A 26,258-nucleotide genomic window follows, 5' to 3' on the forward strand; every position below is an offset into this window, starting at 1 on the left:
TGCAGAGAACACTCTCCCGGGTCCACGGTCTGACTGAGGAAATGTGCAGTCCAATTCTCCACTCCAGGAATGTAGACCACCGATAAAGCTGGTACATGTGTCTCCGCCCACTGCAGGATTTTGGCTGACTCCATCACCGCTTGACTGCGGGTTCCCCCTTGGTGATTGATATAAGCCACCGCCGTGGTGTTGCCTGACTGGATCCGGAGAGGGGCCCAATAGAGAAGGGTTAAATGAATGGCCCGGAGTTGGCGGGTAACTGTGCCGGAGAAGGGAAACCGACCGCAGAAGGTCTAGCCGCTTGTCCAGAGGGAGGCGAACTAACGCCGCGGCCGTGTCGAGGATCATGCCAAAGAAGTGATCCGCTGGGTGGGACTTAGGGAAGACGTCTGGAAGTTCACCAGCCAGCCAAAGCGTGCCAGGGAATCCGGAGTGATACGTAGGCTGTCCTGGTTCTGATCGAAGGTCGCTGCTTTGACCAGGATGTCGTCCAGATAGGGAACCAGGGTGATGCCCCTGGTACGAAGAAGGGCAAGGAGAGGAGCGAGCACTTTCGTGAAGACTGACGGTGCCGTTGCTAATCCAAATGGAAGGGCGACGAACTGGTAGTAATGGGGCCCTACTGCAAAGCGGAGGAAGCGCTGATGCGCCGGGGCAATGGGGACATGTAAGCTAAGAATCTAATCTAGGAAAGGAATTCTCCTCACTCCAGTGAAGCAACGACGGAGCGAAGGGACTCTATTCTGAAGTGTTGAATCCGGAGGAACTGATTCAGCAATTTGAGGTCCAGAACCAGGCAAACTGATCCTTTATTCTTGGGGACCACAAATAGGTTTGAATAAAAACCTGTGAACTGTTCCGCCAGGGGAACCGGGGAGATCACACTTCGAGCGAGGAGAGACCGAATCGCCTGGCAAAAGGCAAAGGCCCGACCGTTCCGGAGGAGGAGAAGCAAACTATCTTGTAACCGAGGTTATGATTTCGAGCACCCACACGTCTGATGTGGGCCCGCCAAACTGCCTGAAAAAAGGAGGGGACGACCCGCCACTCAAGGGGGCGCTTCTTCACGCGGAGAACTGCTTGTTGGCCGAGGGACTAGCAGGCTGTGCTTACGGGCGCCAGGCTGGTTGAGGTCTAAAGAATGGCTTCTTCCTCTGGTCTTAAGTGGAGGCCCTGGGAGTGGCTCCTGCTGCCGGTCGTGTACCAGGGAAGCGGCGAAAGGAATGGGCCCGGGCATTTGAAGGCTTAGCGTAAACGTGCGCATGGATATGCCCTGTGGGAGGAGAGTACTTTTACCGTCCGTAACCTCGGAGTTGATTTAATCTAACCGGGCCCCGAATAATCGGGAGTCGGAAAAAAGGAAGGCCTGTAAGGGAACGCTTTGACGATGAATCCGCTGCCCAAACCTTAAGCCACAGTTCGTGCTGTAAGGTTACAGCGAGAGCCGATGAGCGGGCAACCAGTGCACCCGCGTCCAAGGAAGCCTCACAGAGATACTTCCCTGCCTGTGAGATTTGCAAGGCCAAAGACTTGAGCTCAGCTAGAGGGAGGTCCGCCGCCAAGTCCTGATTTAACCGACCCGCCCATTCAGAGACAGCCTTAGCTACCCAGGCGGAGGCACAAATGGGGCGAAGTGCTGAGCCACTTGCCACGAAAACGGATGGAAAAAAAAAAAACGTAATTAGACTTACCGGTAATTCTGTTTCCTTGAGTCCACCATGACTGTTTAACCTGGAGATTGACCCCTTGATCTCTGTAGGGGCAGGAACACAGAGTTTAAAAGGCCACCACCCACTCTCACCCTCACCGCTTTCCAAATTACCAAGTGGGTGCAGCCTTTTTTTTTGGAGTATTAATTCTAACTCGAACCCCTCTTTAAATTTTCAGGGGGGAATATATCAGCCGTCAGGGTGGACTCAAGGAAACAGAATTACCGGTAAGTCTAATTACGGTTTTTCCATTTCGTCCACCATGACGGCTTAACCTGGAGAACTACCAGATTATTTATTAGGGTGGGTAACTGCTTGCAAGACCTTTTGACCGAAGATCAAGTCAGCAGAAGCCAAAACGTTAATTCGATAGTGCTTAATAAATGTATTAATACTGGACCAGCTCGCTGCACTTCAGATTTTATCTAAGGAAACACCTCCTTTTTCTGCCCATGAGGAGGCCACCGGTCTTGTGGAATGAGCCCTTATCTCCGTAGGATTATCAAGACCCGCCATCTGGTAGCAGCAGGATATGGTGGACCTGATCTAGCGCCCAATGGAGGCCTTGGATGCTTTCTTCCCTTTGTTTGGACCAGCAAACTGAATGAGAAGATTATCTTCCTTCCTGAATTCTTCTGTTGCGTTTAGGTATTGTAAGACAGTATCTCGAACATCCAGAAGTTGATATTGATCCTCAGATGTACTCGTCACCTCTTTAGGGAATGATGGGAGGACAATTTCCTGGCCTCTATGAAAGTCAGAAACGACCTTTGGAAGGAAACCCGGATCCAACCTTAATACTATTTTAGTCAAGAAAAGCAGAAAGATAAGGTTCCCGACAGGAGAGCGCCTGGATCTCTACTAAACTTCTAGCTGACGTTATGGCTATTAAGAAGGCAGCCTTGGTTCAATAAAGTCAACTCTATATACAGATTCGAAGAGATAGCAGCTTGGGAAAACAGATCCCACCACAAATTTATGATTCTCTGGGAAAAATGGAGATCCTACAGAGGCTTCCATTGATATAATCAATCATTCTCATTACCTTGCTCCGCAGTATTCTCTATACCTGTGGCCCTTCTTTAAATTACGGATAAGAACTCCTTACAATACAGATCTGTTCACATACATCCTCCATGTTGTTAGGTTGCTTATTGCTTACTAATGGTTTCTAAACGATTTATGTAAAAACATCTATGTACAACGGGAGCTCACACCTCCCTTTTCTTCATTGAATCGAATGAACTGTAACTGATATTTATTTTGCAATAAAGCTTATTGAAAATCAAAAAAAAAAAAAAAAAAAAAAAAGAAGGCAGCCTTGAGCGTCAGATGTTTTACAGGAATGTCCTTTACTGGGGTAAATGGTGGTTTTATTAGTCCTTTCAGGACCCGGTCTAAGTCCCATTGAGGGGCCCTTGGGGTTATGGATGGTCTTAATCTCAAGGTAGCACTAACGAATCTTCTCACCTATCTATGGCTGGCCAGGTCTGTGTCATAGCATGCTCCTAAGGCCGAGATCTGTACTTTAAGTGTACTAGGTCTCAAACCCAAATCCAGCCCCCTCTGGAGAAAATCAAGAATATTTATGATGTTTAGGGGAGAATCTACCTGAGGGTTCTGACCCAGCCAGTTGCAGTATTTCCTCCCGATCTTGAGATATATCGCGGAGGTGACTTTTTTTCCTGCTGGATTTAAGGGTATTGATGACCTTTTCGGAAAGACCGCTGCTTTTTAATACCTGGCGCTCAGGATCCATGCTGACAATTTGAATAGGCCTGGATTCTGATGGAGGATCGGACCCTGCGATAAAATGTCCTCCCGGAGGGGAATTCTCCATGGTTCCACCAGCACTAATTCTCTTAATATCGGGAACCAGTTTCTCTTTGTCCAGTATCGGACCACTAGGATCACTGTTACCCGGCCAGACCTTATCTTTTGTAGTACTCTGGGAATTAATGCCCAAGGAGGAAAAGCATAGGCGAGATCCCAGGTCCATCTGATCGAGAATGCGTCCACCGCCCAAGGGCTTTCCCTGGGGTTTAGGGAGCAAAAGTGCCGACCTTTCGCGTTTTCTTTTGCTGCGAAGAGATCTAAGGGGTTCCCCACCTTTTGGAGATTTGTCTGAACACTTCTGGATTTAGGGACCATTCCCCAGGATCTATGGTCCTTCTGCTGAGGAAGTCTGCTTGTACATTTTCCGTACCTTTTAGGTGAATAGCTGTGATGGAGAATACATTCTTTTCTGCCGAAAAAGAATATTCTCCCCGCCAGTTCTTTTAGACTTGGAGATCTTGTGCCTCCCTGGTGCTTTAAGTATGCTACTGCCGTCACATTGTCAGAGAGAATATTCAGGTGTTTTCCGAGTACTATCTTTTGGGATGACCTTAGCGTCTCCAAGATCGCCCTTAGTTCTCGGTAGTTTGAAGAACTTGCTTTTATGTCGTTTGCCCATCTGCCTTGGTAGTTTGAGGAGCCTACTATCGCCCCCCACCCAGTGCCGCTTGCGTCCGTGAACACCTGGATCTCTGGATCTTTTATCCAACTTACACCTTTCGACTGATTTGTCTTTTCTATCCACTAATTCAAATCAGATCTTACGTGAATGGGGATGGATATTTTTTTCTCTAAGAAGGACCGTTTCTTATCCCAATTCTTCAGGATCCAGGACTGGATTATCCTGGTATGAGCCTGGGACCACAATACCGATATGATGCAGGAGGTCATTGTTCCCAATATGGAGCACTTGGTCTGAATTTTTTTTGTTTTTCCTATGAAGGATGTTAATTTTTCCTTAAGGAAGAGATGTCACCTGAGTTCTTGAATCTAAAAGTATTCCTAGGAATTTCATCTTGGTTGATGGGACCAGGCAAGATTTTTTCTGATTTATTATCCAGCCCAACTCTGAAAACCGATGAATTAGGCTGGTTTCACACGGGCGTTGCGGGAACATGCGTGATTTTTCCACACGAGTGCAAAGCATTGTAATGCGTTTTGCACGAGCGTGAGAAAAATCGGCATGTTTGGTACCCAGACCAGGTTTGGGATCGGTGTTGTGTAGATTGTATTATTTTCCCTTATAACATGGTTATAAGGAAAAATAATAGCATTCTTAATACAGAATGCTTAGTACAATAGGGCTGGAGGGGTTAAAAAAAATTAAAAATAATTTAACTCACCTTAATCCACTTGTTCGCGCAGCCCGGCTTCTCTTCTGTCTTCTTCTTTGAGGAATAAGACCTTTGATGAAGTCACTGCGCTCATCACATGGTCCATCACATGATCTTTTTACCATGGCGATGGATCATGTGACGGACCATGTGATGAGCGCAGTGACGCCACCACAGGTCCTTTCCCTGTGCACAGCAAAAGATGAAGACAAAAGAGAAGCCGGGCTGCGCGAACAAGTGGATTAAGGTAAGTTAAATTTTTATTTATATTTTTTTAACCCCTCCAGCCCTATTGTACTAAGCATTCTGTATTAAGAATGCTATTATTTTTCCTTATAATCATGTTATAAGGGAAAATAATAATGATCGTATCCCCATCCCGATTGTCTCCTAGCAACCATGCGGGAAAATCGCACCGCATCAGCACTTGCTTGCGGATGCTTGCGATTTTCATGCAGCCCCATTCACTTCTATGTGGCCTGCGTTGCGTGAAAAAGTACAATATAGAACATGCTGCGATTTTCATGCAACGCACAAGTGATGCATGAAAAATCACCGCTCATGTGCACAGCCCCATAGAAATAAATGGGTCAGGATTCAGTGCGGGTGCAATGCGTTCACCTCACGCATTGCACCCGCGCGGAAATGTCGCCCGTGTGAAAGGGGCCTTAGGTAGTTGGTGAGACTGGACGCCTCAGATTTTGATTCATCTAGAATGAGGAAGTCGTCTAGATACGGGAAGATTTTTATTCCCTCTGATCTGAAAGGAGAGATTATTTCCACTACTAGCTTTGTGAAAACTCTCGGTGCTGAGAAAATTCCGAAGGGTAGAGCCGTGAACTGGAAGTGGTTTACCACTCCGGTGCTGTCTAATAAAACAAACCTGAGATATTTTTGCGAGTTTTCGTGTATGGGGACGTGATAGTAAGCGTCCTTTAAATCTATGGACGTCATGTAATCCCCTGAAAGGTGTCCCGGACAGCAGTAACTAGGCTGTCCACCATTGAAGCAATCCATATCAGAGTCCCCAATCCCCGCGTACAGAACTGCTGAGGCATCAGAGGAGGAATGATGTCCTGCTCTGGGCCGCTTGTGCGAGGGTCTGCCCTTAAGTTGCTCGCCCGAGGAAGGTGCGGACTGTGTAGGTGGTGATTTATCAACCAAACTACCCATGAGGGTGGATTGGGATACTTTAGATAAGTCCTCCACTGCCCTGGATAGGTCACAGGCCTAGTCCGGTTCCACACTGTCAGGGCGGCCATGCGGCTGCGTAGGCTGGGGAAGCAGAACCCGTCTGGGCACACAGCATGTGGAGCATACAGAGTCCGGCTGGCCGCGAGGGAACTTAATTTTGCATTTAGTGCATGCATAATAAGTGGCGGCTGGTGTATGCAGGGGTCGCTCGTGGGTTCGGACATAGCTGCTTAACTGAACCTAATACTGGTCGCAGGGCTGGAGAGGGATAGTAACCGTCCTACCAGCTTCCAGGAGATCCCAGGTCCTGGTGGCGAAGGTCGCTAGTGGGTTCAGACATGGTCAAGGCTGGAAAGGGATGTAACTGTCATACTAGCTTGCAGGAGATTGCAGGTCCTGTCTTCCCAGTAGAAGCGTGAGCTGAGTGAGGCAGCCTGAATCAGCGCAGGGAATGTAAAGGGTCCTCCCACGGAGCTGTGGCGGGAAGCTAAGGCCCCGCCCCCTGCATCCTAGAGGTAAGTGTCGACTTGCGGCCTCTATTTCTTTTGAAGCCGCGGCCTAAATTTGCCACCCGCGGCCGACCGCGATGCACTTCCAGGGAACGTCCGGCCGCGGGTGACCCCCTGGCGGCCCGGGGAACAAGCCTGGGGCCCAAAACGAAGCCGGGGCCTAAGGTTGCGGTGCGTGGCCGACCAGGAAGCGGTGTGCGGGAGGCGCCCGCTTACGCATAGTGGCCCGCCGACCTACGGCCCGGGAATAATCCAGAGCGGGCTACAACTTGAAATCCAGGTAGGCCCGAAATGAAGCCAGAGCCTAAAGTTAAGAGTGGCAGGCCGGGAGGTATGCCCTAGAAGTGGAAAGGTACGCGCCCCGAATGCGGGGGCCAAGGGTGGGGGTGGGGATGCAGGAGAATACTCACCCACTCCCGATTACTCACCCCATCTTCATCCTCTTCTCTTCCCCCCCCCCCCCCTCAGAGGGTCATCTCTTCAGCAGCTGGCACCCGCAGTGGCAGGAGACTGGAATGGCAGAGGGGTCTTGCCGGATCCCGGTGACCCTTTGGCTGGCGGGAAGCAGGGGAACTAGGCTGCCCTGGTCCACCTTTGCTTCTTTGGGGAGGTCGAGCAGTGAGGGAATACGACACCGGCCTTGCTCCCGGGGTAGACAGAGAGGCAGGCGAGTGTTTTCCCTACCTAAAAAGGGAAAAAGACAAAATAACAAAAGGAAGCCGCCCTGCAAGCAGGGAGGTCTGCCTCTTATGACACTAAGCTAAAAACGGATATGCTCTCTCCAGGCTGGAGGGGGTATAGCCGGCAGAGGAGGAGCTAACACTTTTCAGACTAGTGTCGCCTCCTAGTGGCAGCAGCAGCTATACCCACGGTCCTGTGTCCCCCACGAGCGAGAAACTGTATGGAGCGATTGATTTATACTGTAAAAAAAACATTTACCGAACTCGGGTTCGGTTCCATGTGGTATTGAAACGAAACGTACAATATTGAAACAAAGTTTTATGCTAATCCGCTTCCGTACTGCTCAAATGCAGTGGTCACATTTGACCACGGCATCTGAAGTGGAAAATATATGCGATCAGCTGCACGTGCGAGCGGGCGCCATGTTTAAAGACCGTACATGTACGGCAGAGGTTTTGAAAGGGTTAAGAGACTCTGAGGTACACCTACAGTGGAAACCCCCAAAAAGTGACCCCATTTTGGAAAATAAACCCTTCAAGGAATTTGGCAAGGAGTGTACTGAGCACTTAGATCCCACCGGCGTTTTACGGAATTTAGAAACACTTGCAATAGCAATAAAAATGAAAAAAAAAATTTCTTCCAATAAAATGTTGCTATAGCACAATATTTTTCAGTTTCACAATGGCTAACAGGAGAAAAAGCACCCCATAACTTGTTACCCATTTTCTCCTGAATATGGCAACACCCCATATGTGGTTGTAAACTGCTGTAAGCGCGCAGGACTTTTTACGGGATGAGTTGCGGTCATCATTGGTTCTATTTTGGGGCACATACAACTTTTGGATTACCGTACTTTTCATTTCGCGTTTTGGGAAGCAGGATAAAGAAATGCAGCAATTTTTTGGGGGGGGTTTTGTTGTTGTGGTGTATGCCGTGAGGGAAAAAAATGACATTTTTAGGCTACTTTCACACTTGCGGCAGTGTGATCCGGCGGGTAGTTCCGTCGTCGGACCTGCAGCCGGATCCGCCGATTTTGCGGTGACTGAAAACATTTGAGAGACTGATCCGGATGCGGATCCGTCTCACAAATGCATTGCAAGAACGGATCTGTCTCTCCGCTTGTCATGCAGACAGACGGATCAGTCTTGTATTTTTTATTCACATTTTTACCGGTCTGCGCATGCCGGAAGGACGGATCCGGCATTCCGGTATTTTGAATGATTCGGCACTAATACATTCCTATGGGGAAAAATGCTGGATCCGGCATTCAGGCAAGTCTTCAGGCAAAAGATAAAACCGTAGCATGCTACGGTTTTATCTCCGGCGAAAAAAACAGATCAGTCAAAACAACTGAACTGAAGACATCCTGATGCAAACTGAACAGATTACTCTCCATTCAGAATGCATGGGGATATGCCTGATCAGTTATTTTCCGGTATAGAGCCCCTAGGACGGAACTCTATGCCGGAAAAGAAAACCGCTAGTGTGAAAGTACCCTTATTCTGCTGGTCACTACGATTACAGAGATACTAAGTTTATATATTTATGTTTTACCACTTTTTCACAAAGCATTTTTATAAAGAAAAATAATGTTTTTGCATCACCATTTTGTGAAAACCATAATTTTATTATGGCGATTGTGGGGGCTCATCTGTTGTGGGATGAAGTGATGTTTTTATTATTAACATTTTGGGTTACATATGACTTTTTGGTCACTCAATATTACGCATTTTGTAAGGTGAGGTGACAAAAAAAATGACTGTTCTGGCACGTTTTTTTTTTTTTTTTTACAAAGTTCACCTGACTGGGTAGATCATGGAATATCTTTTTAGAGCAGGTTGTTACGGACACAGCGATACCTAATGTCTTTTTTAAAATCAAGTTTTACACAGTACAAGCATTTTTTTAAAGAAAAAAAAAAAAAGAAAAGAAAAATCTCGCTTTTGTGTTGCCATTTTCCGAGAATCTTTTTTTTGGGTGGATTGTCTTTGGGAGGGGCTCACTTTTTTGCGGGATGAGATGACGGTTTGACTGGTACCATTTTGGGGTACATATATAACTTTTTGATCACTTGGTATTACACTTTTTATGAGGCAAGGTGACAGCACAGCTTTTATTTTGCCCATTTTTTACAATTTCATATGACAATTATATTTTTATTGCTATTATGCAAAACACTTTTTTTGTCCCACTGTGGCACCTCACCTTTTGTGGGTCTGATCCCCTCTGCAATGCATTACAATACAAGTGTAATGCATTGCAGTAATACACAGCTTGCCTGTGAGACCCACAGGCTTCCGTAGAAGGCTAGCCCCAATGCCAATGGAAGGCATTGGGCTGCCTTCACAGCCATTGGGTCCCCATCACCGGGGCGCATGGACCCGATGAGGACCCATACCCTCCACAAAACAACTTCTATGCCGTAGTCAGCGCTGACCGTGGCATAGAAGGAGTTAATCTGTCACCATCATCTTTTACAGCAATGTCAGCGGATACAGCAGCGGCCCGACCCATGCACAGCTTCTGTGCACTCACGATCACCATGATGTACTATTATGCCAAACTGCGAGAAGTCACTTCTCGCTATGACGTAATAGTATGTCATGTGACGGGAAGGGGTTAATGAGGTATGTGTACATTAACTTTTCCAATTATATTCATATTTGTAACGCATTTATTTTTCCTACATGTATGATTATATAATTACCACAGGCCATTGGTTATTTTTTTATTTCCCGCCCTGGTCATAGTATATAGAGGTGCAACGTGAAAAAAAGAGATTTTACTGGTAAGTTTTACAAAATCTACTTCTCGCTCTTCATTGGGGGACACAGAGACCATGGTATAGCTATGTCCTCTAGGAGGCGTTGACACTAGATAAAGCTGTTAGCTCCTCCCCTGGCAGCTATACCCCCTCCAGCCTGGAGAGAGAGCTTCAGTTTGTAAGAAGCAGTAGGAGAAGCAAGTAAACCAACGAAACAATGTGGAACAGCAACAATGCCAAGAACCGAACCAGGTTCTAACCAGCAACAGCCACAACTGTGGCCGAACAACAATACTGGGTGGGTGCTGTGTCCCCCAATGAAGAGCGAGAAAGAGATTTTACTGGCAAGTTTTACAAAATCTCGTTTTCTTGCCCATATTCATTGGGGGACACAGAGACCATGGGACGTCCGAGAGCAGTCCACAGGGAGGAAAAACCACAGACCCATGGAGCAAGCGCCCGTGCAGGCAACTAAGAACAGTCGCCTGCAAGACCACGCGGCCCACGCAGCGACCATCGATGCATAAGTATGCACCTGGTAACTTCTTGCGAACATGTGCAAGGAGGACCGGAGCCAACTTACATTACTGTGCAGCCAAAGCGCGATTTCTCCTAGCCCAAGAAGCGCCCACCGCTTTGGGGGAGTGAGCCTTGACACCTAAGGGTGGAACCCCGCTCCGAGCGCGGTAAGCTGCAGCACTTGCAGACCGAATCCAACGTGCAATCGCCCTTTGGAGAACGCCAATCCCCAGCGAGGACCCTCCTGAGAGAAAAAGGGGATCCGTACGCCGAGAGGGACTGGAGGCTGCTAATAATGAGTAGAGCACTGACAACGTCCATAATGTAACTCCCTTCTGTAGGGTGCGAAGGAAGGGACCTCCATATGGAAGTCAGAGACCACCTTCGGGAGAAGAAGGAAAGCTGAGAAAACTATATTTAGATCCCAAGGATGTAACGACGGTACAGAGGAACCGTATGTGCCGCTCTTTAAAGGAAGATTCCCACGGGCACCAGGGAACCTGGAAAGCTGCCCAAGACAGAAGCGCCAACACCTGACCCATCAAGGAAACAAGGGCTAAACAAAGGTCCAACCCTTAAAGTAGAAAAGAGAGAGAAAACCCCAAAGTGAGGGGGACGTCTCGGCTTTAGAGAAGCCTCAGAAGGACCTCCAGGTCCCATAATAGATCCTGGCGATGCAGACTTCCTGTCCTGAATCATAGTGCGGAAGATATCCGCCGAAAAACCCTCTCCGCGTTAGAACGGCGGTCTCAATAGCTACGCCGTCATTGAAAAGGTCATGTAAGACTGAACCCCTTGAAAGGAGGACGTCTCTGAGTGACAGTGACCAAGGGACGTCTCCAGGAGAACGAGGTCGGTGTACCACGCGCGACGAGTCAGTTTCGGAGCGACTAGGATATGTCTGAATGTCCTCCATCCGGATCTTCCGTAGAACCCTGAGAAGGAGGGGAAAAAACTCCCGCCAAGGAGAATCAGGACCTCCATGGCGGATGCTTCCGGAACTCTGGCGAGAAAGCGGGAAGCCTTTGTGTGATACAGTTAGCACACCCGGACCAATGGAAGAATCCCTGTGGGAGGAAGAATGTGGAGGGCGTCACAGCCCACCAGTTGGGACCGGATCGTGTCTGGAATGGAAAACCACCAAACGAACACCCCATGCAACGCAGGTGAGGGAAGGTAGCAACGTAGGAACTACCAAGGCATACGGGGTGACAATGAACCATGAGCCAGAGGGGGAAAAGACAGGAGAAGCAATAGGTTAGGTCTAAGCCCATACCCTGTAAGAGATTGACGCTATACAGAAGTAGCCAAAGATTAAGTGGCCGTGCAAAAAAACTCCGCCTGAGAAGGAAGCCAGGCAAGGGAAGTCACACTGCAATGGTAGCCCCATATCCCAGTAGAGGAGGGAACACCCATAGAAGCCACCGATCCAGTGCTAAAGAGTCCACCGCCTAGCGAAGGGCTGTGCAGTAAGAACCCAAGCATGTAGGGAAAAGTAATACCACTACCACAGTGGTAGCCAGCGCTTGCCCCAGCAGCGCAAAAACTGAGGGAGAGGCCCGATACTATCCGTAGAAACCACGTGCCACACTGCCCCAGTTACGTGGAGCTAACCTTAAAAATTCTACCTGGAAGGGCGCTGAACAGGCGCAACTGCCAAGCTAGCTCCAGGGTAGGACCCCTACCAGAGGGGGATGTCCCACTGCAGCGACCATGAACTCGAACATTGGCGAAAAGCTGCACCTGTGGAGGAAAACAAGCTGTAGGAGCTAAACCAGAGTCGCCAGCATAACCACTTCCCCAGAGAAGTAGGACGGATTGGGATTCCGCAGAGATCCTTCACCGAGTTGCGCAGGTGGAGAATAATCAACCAAACGGCCCCGGAGGACAGATTGGGATCCTGCGGTGGTCCTTCACTGAGTTGCGCAGGTGGAGAATCATCAACCAAATAGCCCCGGAGGACGGATTGGGATCCTGCGGTGGTCCATCACTGTGTTGCGCAGGTGGAGAATCATCAACCAAACTACGATGCTGGCCTCAAGCGCACAAGAGGCAGGAAAGGGTTAAAATCCTTTGCATTACCAGCGTGCACCAGGGGTGGATCTCCAGATATGCCGGCCAAAAGAGGTGGCTGGACATGAAAGGGTTAAGGCCATTTTAAGGACCGGGGCGGACTCAGCATGCTTCTGGGGAAGGGGGAGCAGGGCGGGAAGAATTCCACACCAGGGGACGAAGTTTGCGGCCTAGCAACCAAGCCCCTGCGCACAGCCGATTAGGGCATTGCTAGCTCCTGCATCGGCCGGCCACAGAGACCAGAGCAGCGCGCGAAATGCGCCCACCCCGCGGGCCGGGCGGACACCAGTGCGGGCTGGACAAACAACATCGCGGCCGGAACACCGGTGGTAATATGTTAGGTGCCGCTCAGGAAGATTCCTGTGGAGGTGGAAGCCGCAGCTCCATCCGGCGGGCTGGGGGACACAGCGCAGGCGGGCAAATAACATTGTGGCCGGGACAGATGCGGTGTCGGCCGAATCACATGGCGGTTAACCCCCTCCGGAGCGGTGCGCCCGACCTCCGCTCTCGAAAGGGGTGGCAATGTGTTAGGTGCCGCTCCGGACGATTCCTGTGGAGGTGGAAGCGGCGGCTCCATCCCGCGGGCTGGCGGACACAGCGCGGGCGGGCAAATAACATTGTGGCCGGCACAGATGTGGTGCCGGCTGAATCGCTTGGCGGTTAACCCCCTCCAGAGTGGCGCGCCCGGCGTCTGCTCCGAAAGGGGTGCATAATGGCCGAAGATGACGGCCCCAGGGCATCTGTGCCAGGGGTTATACCAGAGGGGGAGTTAGGTGCTGGGCTTGCTAAAAACCCTGTGCCTGTAGAATCTATTGCCACCAAGAGGGAGGGTGAAGACCAGACGACCCAGGAGGGTTAATCCATGTCAGAATGGACATACTTACCTAGTCCCGTGTACTCAACTCATCTTCTGTCTTGCCGCCATCTTCACCCCTCCTCTGGTCCAGCAGGGTCACCCCTTCAACTACTGGCACCGTAGTGGCAGGACGCTGGAAAAGGGGGGCTTGGATGGGTGACCCCTTGGCTGGGGGAGTGAGGCTGTCCTGGTCCACCTTGTCTTCTGTGGGGGAGGCAGCAGTGCGGGTAACCGGCACTGGCGCAACTCGACCCCGGGAGAACAGGGAGGCAAGGCGTCCACTGTTTTCCCATCTGGAAAAGAAGGAAAAAAATAAAAAATCTTTAGGAGATCCCTGCAGAGCAGGGAGGTCTTGCCTCCTATTGACACTAGAAAAAACTGGAGCTCTCTCTCCAGGCTGGAGAGGGTATAGCTGCCAGGGGAGGAGCCAACAGCTTTATCTAGTGTCAACGCCTCCTAGAGGACATAGCTATACCATGGTCTCTGTGTCCCCCAATGAATATGGGTGAGAAATTTGAATATCGTGCAAAGTTCATTTATTTCATTAATGCAACTTAAAAAGGTGAAACTAACATATGAGACTAATTACATGCAAAGCGAGATATTTCAAGCCTTTGTATTAATTTCGATGATTATGGCTTACAGTTTATGAAACCCCAAAGTCACAATTTTGAGGTACCCTTTGCTCAGGAGGTATGGATTAGTTAGCTGACTACAGGGTGACACTTTGAGCCTAGAATATTGAACCTTTTCACAAAACTCTAATTTTAAGCTGCATTAATGCAATTCCTTTGAATTAGAATTTACTGAAATAAATGGACTTTTGCACGATATTCTAATTTTTCGAGTTTCACCTGTATAAAGCCAGCTTTGGCACTTTTCATTACCCTTTGAGAAATCTAACGGAAATGCATATCAAGCTGGTGAGGTGGTCCAATGTGGTGCTGCAGTACATTCTTATGGGTTGGTATTTTTTCTATTATGCCTACCACTAGGGTTTATTACTATTGTTGTATTTCACTATTTAAAAAGGCATCTGTCAGCAGATTTATGCCTATGAAACTGGCTGACCTGTTGCATGTGCGCGCATTGTGCGTTCATATGTGCCCGCATTGCTGAGAAAAATGTTTTAATATATGTAAATAAGCCGTTGCCATTACATCAAGAGACAATGTTTTCTCTGCAACTGCTGCACCCTTTGCACTTTGACTGACAGGGCCAGGAGGTGAAAACATAATACGCCTGACCCTGTCAAAGTGGAGAAGGTACGGCAGGTCTAGAGAAAGCAGAGCTCTAAATGTAAAGGTAACTCCCCATTGCTCCTAGAGGCTCATTTGCATATATTAAAACTTTAATTCTCAGCAATGCGGGCACATACAGGGAGTGCAGAATTATTAGGCAAATGAGTATTTTGACCACATCATCCTCTTTATGCATGTTGTCTTACTCCAAGCTGTATAGGCTCGAAAGCCTACTACCAATTAAGCATATTAGGTGATGTGCATCTCTGTAATGAGAAGGGGTGTGGTCTAATGACATCAACACCCTATATCAGGTGTGCATAATTATTAGGCAACTTCCTTTCCTTTGGCAAAATGGGTCAAAAGAAGGACTTGACAGGCTCAGAAAAGTCAAAAATAGTGAGATATCTTGCAGAGGGATGCAGCACTCTTAAAATTGCAAAGCTTCTGAAGCGTGATCATCGAACAATCAAGCGTTTCATTCAAAATAGTCAACAGGGTCGCAAGAAGCGTGTGGAAAAACCAAGGCGCAAAATAACTGCCCATGAACTGAGAAAAGTCAAGCGTGCAGCTGCCAAGATGCCACTTGCCACCAGTTTGGCCATATTTCAGAGCTGCAACATCACTGGAGTGCCCAAAAGCACAAGGTGTGCAATACTCAGAGACATGGCCAAGGTAAGAAAGGCTGAAAGACGACCACCACTGAACAAGACACACAAGCTGAAACGTCAAGACTGGGCCAAGAAATATCTCAAGACTGATTTTTCTAAGGTTTTATGGACTGATGAAATGAGAGTGAGTCTTGATGGGCCAGATGGATGGGCCCGTGGCTGGATTGGTAAAGGGCAGAGAGCTCCAGTCCGACTCAGACGCCAGCAAGGTGGAGGTGGAGTACTGGTTTGGGCTGGTATCATCAAAGATGAGCTTGTGGGGCCTTTTCGGGTTGAGGATGGAGTCAAGCTCAACTCCCAGTCCTACTGCCAGGTTTCTGGAAGACACCTTCTTCAAGCAGTGGTACAGGAAGAAGTCTGCATCCTTCAAGAAAAACATGATTTTCATGCAGGACAATGCTCCATCACACGCGTCCAAGTACTCCACAGCGTGGCTGGCAAGAAAGGGTATAAAAGAAGAAAATCTAATGACATGGCCCCCTTGTTCACCTGATCTGAACCCTATTGAGAACCTGTGGTCCATCATCAAATGTGAGATTTACAAGGAGGGAAAACAGTACACCTCTCTGAACAGTGTCTGGGAGGCTGTGGTTGCTGCTGCACGCAATGTTGATGGTGAACAGATCAAAACACTGACAGAATCCATGGATGGCAGGCTTTTGAGTGTCCTTGCAAAGAAAGGTGGCTATATTGGTCACTGATTTGATTTTGTTTTGTTTTTGAATGTCAGAAATGTATATTTGTGAATGTTGAGATGTTATATTGGTTTCACTGATAAAAATAAATAATTGAAATGGGTATATATTTGTTTTTTGTTAAGTTGCCTAATAATTATGCACAGTAATAGTCACCTGCACACACAGATATCCCCCTAAAATAGCTAAAACTAAAAACAAACTAAAAACTACTTCCAAAAATATTCAGCTTTGATATTAATGAGTTTTTTGGGTTCATTGAGAACATGGTTGTTGTTCAATAATAAAATTAATCCTCAAAAATACAACTTGCCTAATAATTCTGCACTCCCTGTATAAACATGGAACAAACACAGATGCCTTCAGCTGCCAAGCGCACATGTAACAGGTCAGCCAGTTTCATAGGTACAAACCTGCGGACAGATGTCCTTTAATCTCAGATGTACCGCCTATATATTTTAAACTTATGGGGCAGAGCTTTGCCTTTTTGCTCCTCATATGCCGATTTCTTTCCAATCGTTTTTAAAGTATTTTACTGTGAATGTTTTCTTCTGTAATGAATTTATAAATGAATAAAATTGATGTAAAGTCCCAAAGAAGTGAATGAAGCCGTGGACCAACATGTATCGTTGTGGCCAAAAGTTTTGAGAATGACACAAATATTAGTTTTCACAAAGTTTGCTTTTAAACTGCTTTTAGATCTTTGTTTCAGTTGTTTCTGTGATGTAGTGAAATATAATTACACGCACTTCATACATTTCAAAGGCTTTTATCGACAATTACATGACATTTATGCAAAGAGTCAGTATTTGCAGTGTTGGCCCTTCTTTTTCAGGACCTCTGCAATTCGACTGGGCGTGCTCACAATCAACTTCTGGGCCAATTCCTGACTGATAGCAACCCATTCTTTCATAATCACTTCTTGGAGTTTGTCAGAATTAGTGGGTTTTTGTTTGTCCACCCGCCTCTTGAGGATTGACCACAAGTTCTCAATGGGATTAAGATCTGGGGAGTTTCCAGGCCATGGACCCAAAATGTCAACGTTTTGGTCCCCGAGCCACTTAGTTATTACTTTTGCCTTATGGCACGGTGCTCCATCGTGCTGGAAAATGCATTGTTCTTCACCAAACTGTTGTTGGAAGAAGTTGCTGTTGGAGGGTGTTTTGGTACCATTCTTTATTCATGGCCGTGTTTTTGGGCAAAATTATGAGTGAGCCCACTCCCTTGGATGAGAAGCAACCCCACACATGAATGGACTCAGGATGCTTTACTGTTGGCATGACACAGGACTGATGGTAGCGCTCACCTTTTCTTCTCCGGACAAGCCTTTTTCCAGATGCCCCAAACAATCGGAAAGAGGCTTCATCGGAGAATATGACTTTGCCCCAGTCCTCAGCAGTCCATTCACCAAACTTTCTGCAGAAGATCAATCTGTCCCTGATGTTTTTTTTGGAGAGAAGTGGCTTCTTTGCTGCCCTTCTTGACAGCAGGCCATCTTCCAAAAGTCTTCGCCTCACTGTGCGTGCAGATGCGCTCACACCTGCCTGCTGCCATTCCTGAGCAAGCTCTGCACTGGTGGCACTCCGATCCCGCAGCTGAATCCTCTTTAGGAGACGATCCTGGCGCTTGCTGGACTTTCTTGGATGCCCTGAAGCCTTCTTAACAAGAATTGAACCTCTTTCCTTGAAGTTCTTGATGATCCTATAAATTGTTGATTGAGGTACAATCTTAGTAGCCACAATATCCTTGCCTGTGAAGCCATTTTTATGCAACGCAATGATGGCTGCACGCGTTTCTTTGCAGGTCACCATGGTTAACAATGGAAGAACAATGATTTCAAGCATCACCCTCCTTTAAACATGTCAAGTCTGCCATTTTAACCCAATCAGCCTGACATAATGATCTCCAGCCTTGTGCTCGTCAACATTCTCACCTGAGTTAACAAGACGATTACTGAAATGATCTCAGCAGGTCGTTTAATGACAGCAATGAAATGCAGTGAAAAGTTTTTTTTGGGATTAAGTTAATTTTCATGGCAAAGAAGGACTATGCAATTCATCTGATCACTCTTCATAACATTCTGGAGTATATGCAAATTGCTATTCTAAAAACTTAAGCAGCAACTTTTCCAATTTCCAATATTTATGTAATTCTCAAAACTTTTGGCCACGACTGTACACAACCAGTCCATTCAGAGGGGGACTTGGGAACCTTCATTCTCTTTCGATATTGATAAATAATTTTCATGGGATAATTACCTTTAACCCCTTAGTGACCAAGCCTGTTTGGGCCTTAATGACCAAGCCAAATTTTGGAAATCTGACATGTGTCATTTTAGCTTAGAATAACTTTGTAACGGTTTTGCACATCAAAGTAATTCTGACATTGTTTTCTCGTCACATATTGTACTTTACTTAGGTGGTAAAATTATACCGATAAAATATGCGTATCTTTATTAAAAAAGTGAAAATTTATGAAAATTTGTAAAAATTGGCACATTTTCCTATTTTAAACTGCAATATTTCATATACATACATAAATACTATTCAATATTTTTTTATCAGAATATATATTTCCACATCTTTACTTTATTTTGGCTGCACTCACAATTTTTTTTTACTTTTTATTTTTTTATTTAGGAGACTTTACATTTTAACATAAATTTTAACATTTTTGAAGTACATATTTTTTCCTGCAACAAGCCAAGTTTGCAGAGGCTTATAAGTGTCAGAATAATAGAACGCCCCCAAAAGTGAACCCATTTTAAAAACTAGGCCCCTTAACGTATTTATCTATGGGTGTAATGAGTTTTTTGACCCACTAGTTTTTTAAAGAAATTAATGCTAAGAAGGTGAAAATAAATGTAATTTTCATTTTTTACACAAAAGTGTCAATTGAAAGACAGATTTTTTTCTACAGAGCACATGAAAATGAAGATGTACACTCCAAAATGTATCACCCCGTTTCTCCTGTCTTCAGAAATACCCCCATTGTGGCCCTAATCTTTTGTCTTGACAAACGGCAGGGCCCAAACATAAAGGAACACCCAGTTGTTTTCAGAACACAAAATTTGCTTGAAAATGGTTCAGGCCCCATTGCACACTTGTAATGGCGTTGAGCTGCCAAAACAATAGAAAACCCCCATAATGGACCCCATTTTGAAAACTAGACCCCCTAAGGTATTCACCTAGGGGTGTAGTGAGCATTTAGACCCCCTAGTTTTTTGTAGAAATTTATGCAAAGCAAATCAGAAAAGGTAAAATTTATTCCAATGTCTCGACGACCCATCCCAAAGGGATCCCTCCCTCCCTGGAAAGCCCACAAACTAAACAGAAAATGAGAATAAATTGAATTCCTGAACCCCCCCCCCCCGTTCTTTTTGGTATTAATTAAATAAAATTAATAATTCGCAACCGTATGGTATGTTTCAAAGCAGGGGTAATTACAGAGGCCTGGTTGTGATGGGCAACTGGAGCAGTAAATCCGGGTGTCCCTCCTCCTTCCATGTTTGCTACACACCCGGCATCTTTTCTGGGGATACGTTTTGCTGGTAGTGGCAGGGACGGGGTGAGGGAAATGGCGTTCTGAAAGCCTTCGAACGTCCTCCGATTCGAAGGTTTGCCTAGGGGCGGGGGACTCAAACAGGAGACTCTCAATCACCTTCTCCTGGTACTCTAGGAAGTTGAGGTTTCCCTGGGACTTTTTAAATAAAATAAAACTATTGTAGGTAGCAATCTGGATGAGGTAGACTGCTACCTTTTTATACCAGGCCCTGTTTTTTCGCTTCACCAGGTAGGGGTGAAGCGCCTGGTCCGAGAGGTCTACACCTCCCATAAATTTATTATAGTCTGTCACACAGACTGGTTTGTGCTTGTCCGCCGTAGCCCCCCTCTCCCTAACTGCCACTGTGGTGTCTGCATGCAAGGTGGTCAGCATGTAGACATCCCTCCTGTCCTTCCACTTCACAGCAAGCAGCTGGTCACTTGCGAGGGCGAAGGATGTTCCTTTCGCCAAACGTTTGGAGACCAGCGGTTGTGGGTATCCCACTCTATTTTTGCGGACTGTCCCACAAGCCCCTGTGTTTGCAGCATGGAGGGATTTATAAAGGGGTATACTAGTGTAAAAATTATCGGTGTACACGTGGTACCCTTTGTGCAGGAATGGCGCCAATAAATCCCACACAATTTTTCCTGATGTCCCAATATTTTCAGGGCAGCCTGGGGGGTTAAGTTGGGAGTCTCTGCCCTCATAAATAGACAGACCACAGGTGTAGCCGGTTGTGCTCTCGCACACCTTATATAATTTTATCCCATATCTGGCACGCTTGGAGGGAATATATTGACGGAAGGAAAGGCAGCCTTTAAAACTAAAAAGGGATTCGTCAACGGATAAATTTTTCTCAGGGGTATATAATTTCAAGAATAAATCTGTAAGGAGAGAAATAAGGGGTCTCAATTTATTTAGGCGGTCGAAGGCTGGGTCAGTTCTGGGGGGGACTTGGGAATTGTCTGAAAAATGCATGAACCGCATTAGAACTTCATAGCGGTTACGGGACATAACTGCTGCAAACACAGGGGTTGAGTGGACAGTACTCGCAGCCCAATAGGATCGGACAGAGGGTTTTTTTACAATGCCCATGTTCAGGGTAAGCCCCAAATTTTTTTTTATTTTAGGGACACTTGTGGGGGTCCACCGTCTTACATAAATAGACGTGGGCTTTTGTACAGCAAACTGTGTGGCGTACAAATTAGTTTGCTGCACAATTAACTCAAGGACGTTATCGTCCAAAAATAAATGAAAAAAATCATAAGGGGTACAATTGCCGACATCCACATTAATTTGGGGAGTGGATAAAAATTGGGGTACTTGGGGGGAAAATGAAGTGGCAGGAACCCACGTAGCAGAAGGGACGGGACCGCTGGGTGGAGAATGAGAGGAGGTGGTGACTTCTACCACCATAGGGCTATGGGGTCTGGGGATGGAATCGGAGTCCCCGCTATCTGAAAATATTTCCGCCTCTGAAGCGGTGCCAGATTCAGAGTGGTCAGAGCAGAGAAATTCGTAGGCCTGCTCCGCACTTAATCTCCGAGCCATTTTTTTTTTTTCCTGTACAGCTCAGAAATAACTGACCGTCCCTAAAACTGACTGACACCCACCGACTGATTGACACCCACTGACAGAGTGACACCCACCGACTGACGGAGTGACACCCAACAACTCACTGACACCCACCGACTGACTGACACTGACTGACCGCCAGTAACAGACGGACACAGGGTCCCTAATAAAAATAATTGACCGTAACTAATAGACGTCTAATGACGGACGCCTAATCACGGACATCCACTGACCGCCAGTTACTGACGGATAGTTTATAATTTGATTTTTTTTCTTTTTCTTTTCACAGTAAGTATTCACAGAGCCAGGACAGAAGTCTGATCTCTCTCTCCTCACAGAACAACTGCGCTGAGGGGAGAGAGAAGCACAGCCCCTGTCCTGGCCATGTTTTGTAAATATAATGGATCTGATCTCCATGATAGGTTTATCATGGAGACCACATGATCAGGGACCATTATTATTGGTCCCTGATGGTTACTGTGATGAAGGCAGAGCTTCAGCACAGTAACCAGTGCGCATGTCTGTGGCTTTTTTTTTTTTTTATTATGGGGGGGGGACCTTACAGAGAGCGGCGGCGGCTGGCTTTAAGTCTGCGCATGCGCCGGGCCGCCGCCGCCATCTTCCTTGAGGGTAAGGGGGGGGTGGGGGTGAGGATCGGGACCCAGCTTAGGACCTGCAGCGCTGGGGGACCCGATCCTAGCACCGGAGACTTTCTCCCTCCTCTCTTACATGAGAGGAGGGAGAAAGTTTAGTGCGGGTAGATCCGCTGCCGGCATTTTCGGTGATCGCCGTGATAAAGTGTCACGCACTTGTCACGGTCTCTGATCACTGCCCCGAGCCCTCAGCTACCTCGGGTAGCTGCGGGAACGGAGCTACAGAGCTTGATTTTAGCGCTAACTTGGGCTAAAGTGCCGCCGTAAAAAGGCGGCGCTCCAGCCCAAGGCCCCTTAGTGACCGCCGTAAAAACACGTATGGGTGGTCACTAAGGGGTTAAAGATGTTATTCAGGAATAGATAGGGATGACCTATCCTCAGGATACTTCATAATTATCACGAGTCCCTACACACCGCCCATCTGCTGTTTCAGGGTGCCGCCTCCGCACTCACCAGAGCTCTAGGGAGCGCAGCCAGCTACTGGCAGCTCTCCAAGACCAGTGCTGCACATTGTACAGCAGCTGTGCTGCAGCTCAGCCCCATTCACTCCAATTGATGTATGGCAACGTCACAAGGCTTATGAAGAGGCCGCGGTGATGAAGGAGCACTGGCCTCTAACAGCTGATCAGTTATGGTCCCACGTGTTGGATCCCCATCAATGTCATAATGATGACCTATCCAGAGGATAGGTCATCATTATTAATTACCGGATAACCCTTTTAAATAATAGGAGTTGTAGATCATGCTTGGAGAAGAATCAATTAGCTCTCAATGAAATACAAATGGGTGATGTCAAACACAGATTTTTGTAGTAGTTTTTGAGGCAGTTTTTGTTGGTTTGAGCCAAAGCCAGAAGTGGATCCAACAGTAAGGAGAAGTTCAAACCACTGCATTAAAAACTGCCATAAAAAACTGAGACACCACCTTCAGACTTGAACAGAGGTAACTTTGCAGTCCTAAATATTTCTAGCTAAATGGTTAAAAACCTTCAGTTAAATATTATACAGTCATTTTACCTCTCATGAGAAGCAAGCAGAAGATACACAGAGACATACATGGAACTTAGTAGCCAAAGAAAAAGATGGAGGATTACCTGAGCTCCTCCTACGAGCTGCGCTCGCTGAAGTGGGGAGAGGGCAGAAGGGAACGAGTGTCTCAAAAGCGTTGCTGGTTTACTCTGCAGAAAAATAAATTTTAGATTCTACACTGGACAAAGATTGCAATGTTAAGGAATAAATACAGGTTAGATATATTAAACTTTTCTCTTAACCCCTTCCAGACTAGCGCTGCAATAGTACGGCGCTGCGGGAAGTGACTTCCCGACCAGCACCGTAGTACTACTGCGCGCTGATCGGGTGGGTGCAGGAGCTGCGCCCACCCGATCAGCTGCAGGGTACCGTCTGTTACCGTTAGCCAAACCCATGTTGTATGTGCAGGTATCAGTGAAAAAAACACACAACCAAAAAAAATAAACACTGATGTCGGCGCATTAACCCTCACTATGCCACGGTCATCGCTGACTGCGGCATGTACGGGCTGTGTGGAGGGAGGAAGCTACCCCCCCTTCGCCATCGGGTCCCCGCACTGCTGTGACAGGGACCTGATGGCAGGGAAGGTCTTCCATGTAAGCATGTGAGATCCAGCCCCCTGGATCTCACAGGCAGGAAAGCTGTAAGTGTATTACAGTGTGTAATACACTTACAGCCAATACATTACAACACAGAAGTATTGTAATGCATTGTACAGGGAATCAGACCCCCAAAAGTTGTGGGGGGGGGGGGGGGGGGGGTTACAATAAAGTTTAGCATTTTTTTGGTCACCTTCCCTCACAAAAAGTGTAATACCAAGCAATCAAAAAGACATATTCAGCACAAAATGGTACCAATCAAACAGTCATATCTTCCCGCAAAAAATAAGCCCCTACCTAAGACAATCGCCAGAATAAAAAAAATAGGGCAGCCAGAAAATGGCCACACAAAAATTTGATTTAATTCTATTCAAAAATGTGTTTAGTGTGTAAAACTTAACAAAAAGAAAAATGATAGACATATTAGGTATCACTTCCGAAACAACCTGCTTTATAAAAATGTCATATTATATGCCCCCTCAAGTGAATACTGTGATAGAATATATGTATATTTTAAAACTATGCCAAAACGGCCCTTTTTTTACCTTGCATTACAAAAAGTATAATACCAAGCAATCAAAAAGTCTTATGTACCCTAAAATGCTACCAATGAAAAGGTTACATCATACCACAAAAAATGAGCCCCCCACATAAGATAATCACTTAAAAAATAAAAACCAATGTCGCCCATAATCCAATCCATCAAAATCTGCGCTGCAAAAGCCATATGGTGCTCCTTCCTTTCTGAGTTCTGCCATGTGCGCTCCCCCCAGCAGTTTACCACCACATATGGGGTGTTGCTGTATTCAGGGGAAAATGAGTAACACATTTTGGGTGGTTTTTCTCCAGTTACTCCTTGTGAAAATAAAAAAATTGTGGCTAAAGCAACATTTTATTGGAAGAAATAAAACTTTTCAAATTCACAGCCAAGTGATTTCAAATTCCGTAAAATACTTATGGGATCAAAGTGCTCAGTACCCCCCTTAATATATTCTTTAAAGGGTGTCGTTTCCAAAATGGGGTCAATTTTTAAAGGGTTTCCACTGTAGGGGTACGCCAGGGTCTCTTCAAATACAAATTGGCGCCTAAAAACCATTCTAGCAAAATCTGCCTCCAAAATCCATATGGCGCTCTTTTCCTTCTGACCACTGCCACGTGCCCATAAAGCAGTTTACCACCACATACGGGGTATTTCTGTAAACTGCAGAATCAGAGTAATGCATATTGAGGTTTAGCTTGCTGTTGACCCATGCTGTGTTGAAAAAATATATATATATATTTGATAAACATGAAAAACCTGCATAACATTTTTTTAAAATTTCGCCTCCATTTTCCAGTTTTGAATAATTTCTAAAATGGGGTCATTTATGGGTGGTTTCCATTATGTAAGCCCCTCAAAATAACTTTATAACTGAACTGGTTCTTAAAAAAAATGAATGGTTTTGGAAAAATGGCTTCTAAGCTTCTAACATCCTAAAAAAATAAAAAATAAATTACATTTACAAAATGATGCCAACATAAAGCAGACATATGGGGAATGATGACTGATCACTTTGATTTATTATTTTTTTTTATAAATAAAGGAAAAATATATTGACCCAAATTTATTCGTGAAGTACAGTCGTGGCCAAAAGTTTTGAGAATTACATAAATATTGGAAATTGCAAAAGTTGCTGCTTAAGTTTTTATAATAGCAATTTGCATATACTCCAGAATGTTATGAAGAGTGATCAGATGAATTGCATAGTCCTTCTTTGCCATGAAAATTAACTTAATCCCAAAAAAACCTTTCCACTGCTTTTTTAGGAAAGAGGTTCAATTCTTGTTAAGAAGGCTTCAGGGTGTCCAAGAAAGTCCAGCAAGCGCCAGGATCGTCTCCTAAAGAGGATTCAGCTGCGGGATCGGAGTGCCACCAGTGCAGAGCTTGCTCAGGAATGGCAGCAGGCAGGTGTGAGCGCATCTGCACGCACAGTGAGGCGAAGACTTTTGGAAGATGGCCTGGTGTCAAGAAGGGCAGCAAAGAAGCCACTTCTCTCCAAAAAAAAACATCAGGGACAGATTGATCTTCTGCAGAAAATATGGTGAATGGACTGCTGAGGACTGGGGCAAAGTCATATTCTCCGATGAAGCCTCTTTACGATTGTTTGGGGCATCAGGAAAAAGGCTTGTCCGGAGAAGAAAAGGTGAGCGCTACCATCAGTCCAGTGTCATGCCAACAGTAAAGCATCCGGAGACCATTCATGTGTGGGGTTGCTTCTCATCCAAGGGAGTGGGCTCACTCACAATTTTGTCTTAAACTCTACCACATCAAAAAAACGCTTTGCAGTAAATATAAGTGAGGGGAGAATAATCATCATGCACTAGAACACCTTCCCAATTAAAATATACCTTTTATTAATAATAAACTAAAATCTGGCCTACAGCCGGACTACACATAACGGGAGAGTCAGCAAGACATACAATACAATACTATAATCAATGAGAGAAGGAGTATACTGGTAGTCCCTTTAACAACATCCAAAAAGGAATCCTTGACATGTATAAAGGAGACAGCTGAGGAATCAATTGCGATACGATAAATGACAATTATAGCTCAATGATGACCTGATATTGGTGGGGCCATCATAAAAAAAACAGTAATGCAATATGGTCAATTGACTCGACATATATTCCGCGGTTATACACGGTTTGCTGAATTACTATACATATATTCCGTGAAAATTCACGCGTTGCTGAAATACTGAGGAAAGGTTTTGTGGTTACTCACGGTTTGCTGAG

The 26,258-nt window shown here is 46.1% G+C and overlaps 1 protein-coding gene across 3 annotated transcripts in view; it reads right to left on the bottom strand.

Moving 5' to 3' along the window:
- PATL1 (PAT1 homolog 1, processing body mRNA decay factor) overlaps positions 1-26,258 on the bottom strand; it is a 381,191-nt gene that overhangs the window by 142,980 nt on the left and 211,953 nt on the right. For 2 of the 3 annotated variants that reach the window (XM_040435048.1, XM_040435046.1), the window contains one exon: positions 22,947-23,030. The exons of the other annotated variant lie outside the window; for it this stretch is intronic. In XM_040435048.1, coding sequence (XP_040290982.1) covers positions 22,947-23,030 — 84 coding nt within the window. The remainder of the gene's footprint in view (positions 1-22,946; positions 23,031-26,258) is intronic. 3 annotated transcript variants of the gene reach the window in all.

This window comes from Bufo bufo, chromosome 6 (genome assembly GCF_905171765.1).
Source record: "Bufo bufo chromosome 6, aBufBuf1.1, whole genome shotgun sequence".
In the NCBI taxonomy this organism is placed as follows: Eukaryota; Metazoa; Chordata; class Amphibia; order Anura; family Bufonidae; genus Bufo; species Bufo bufo.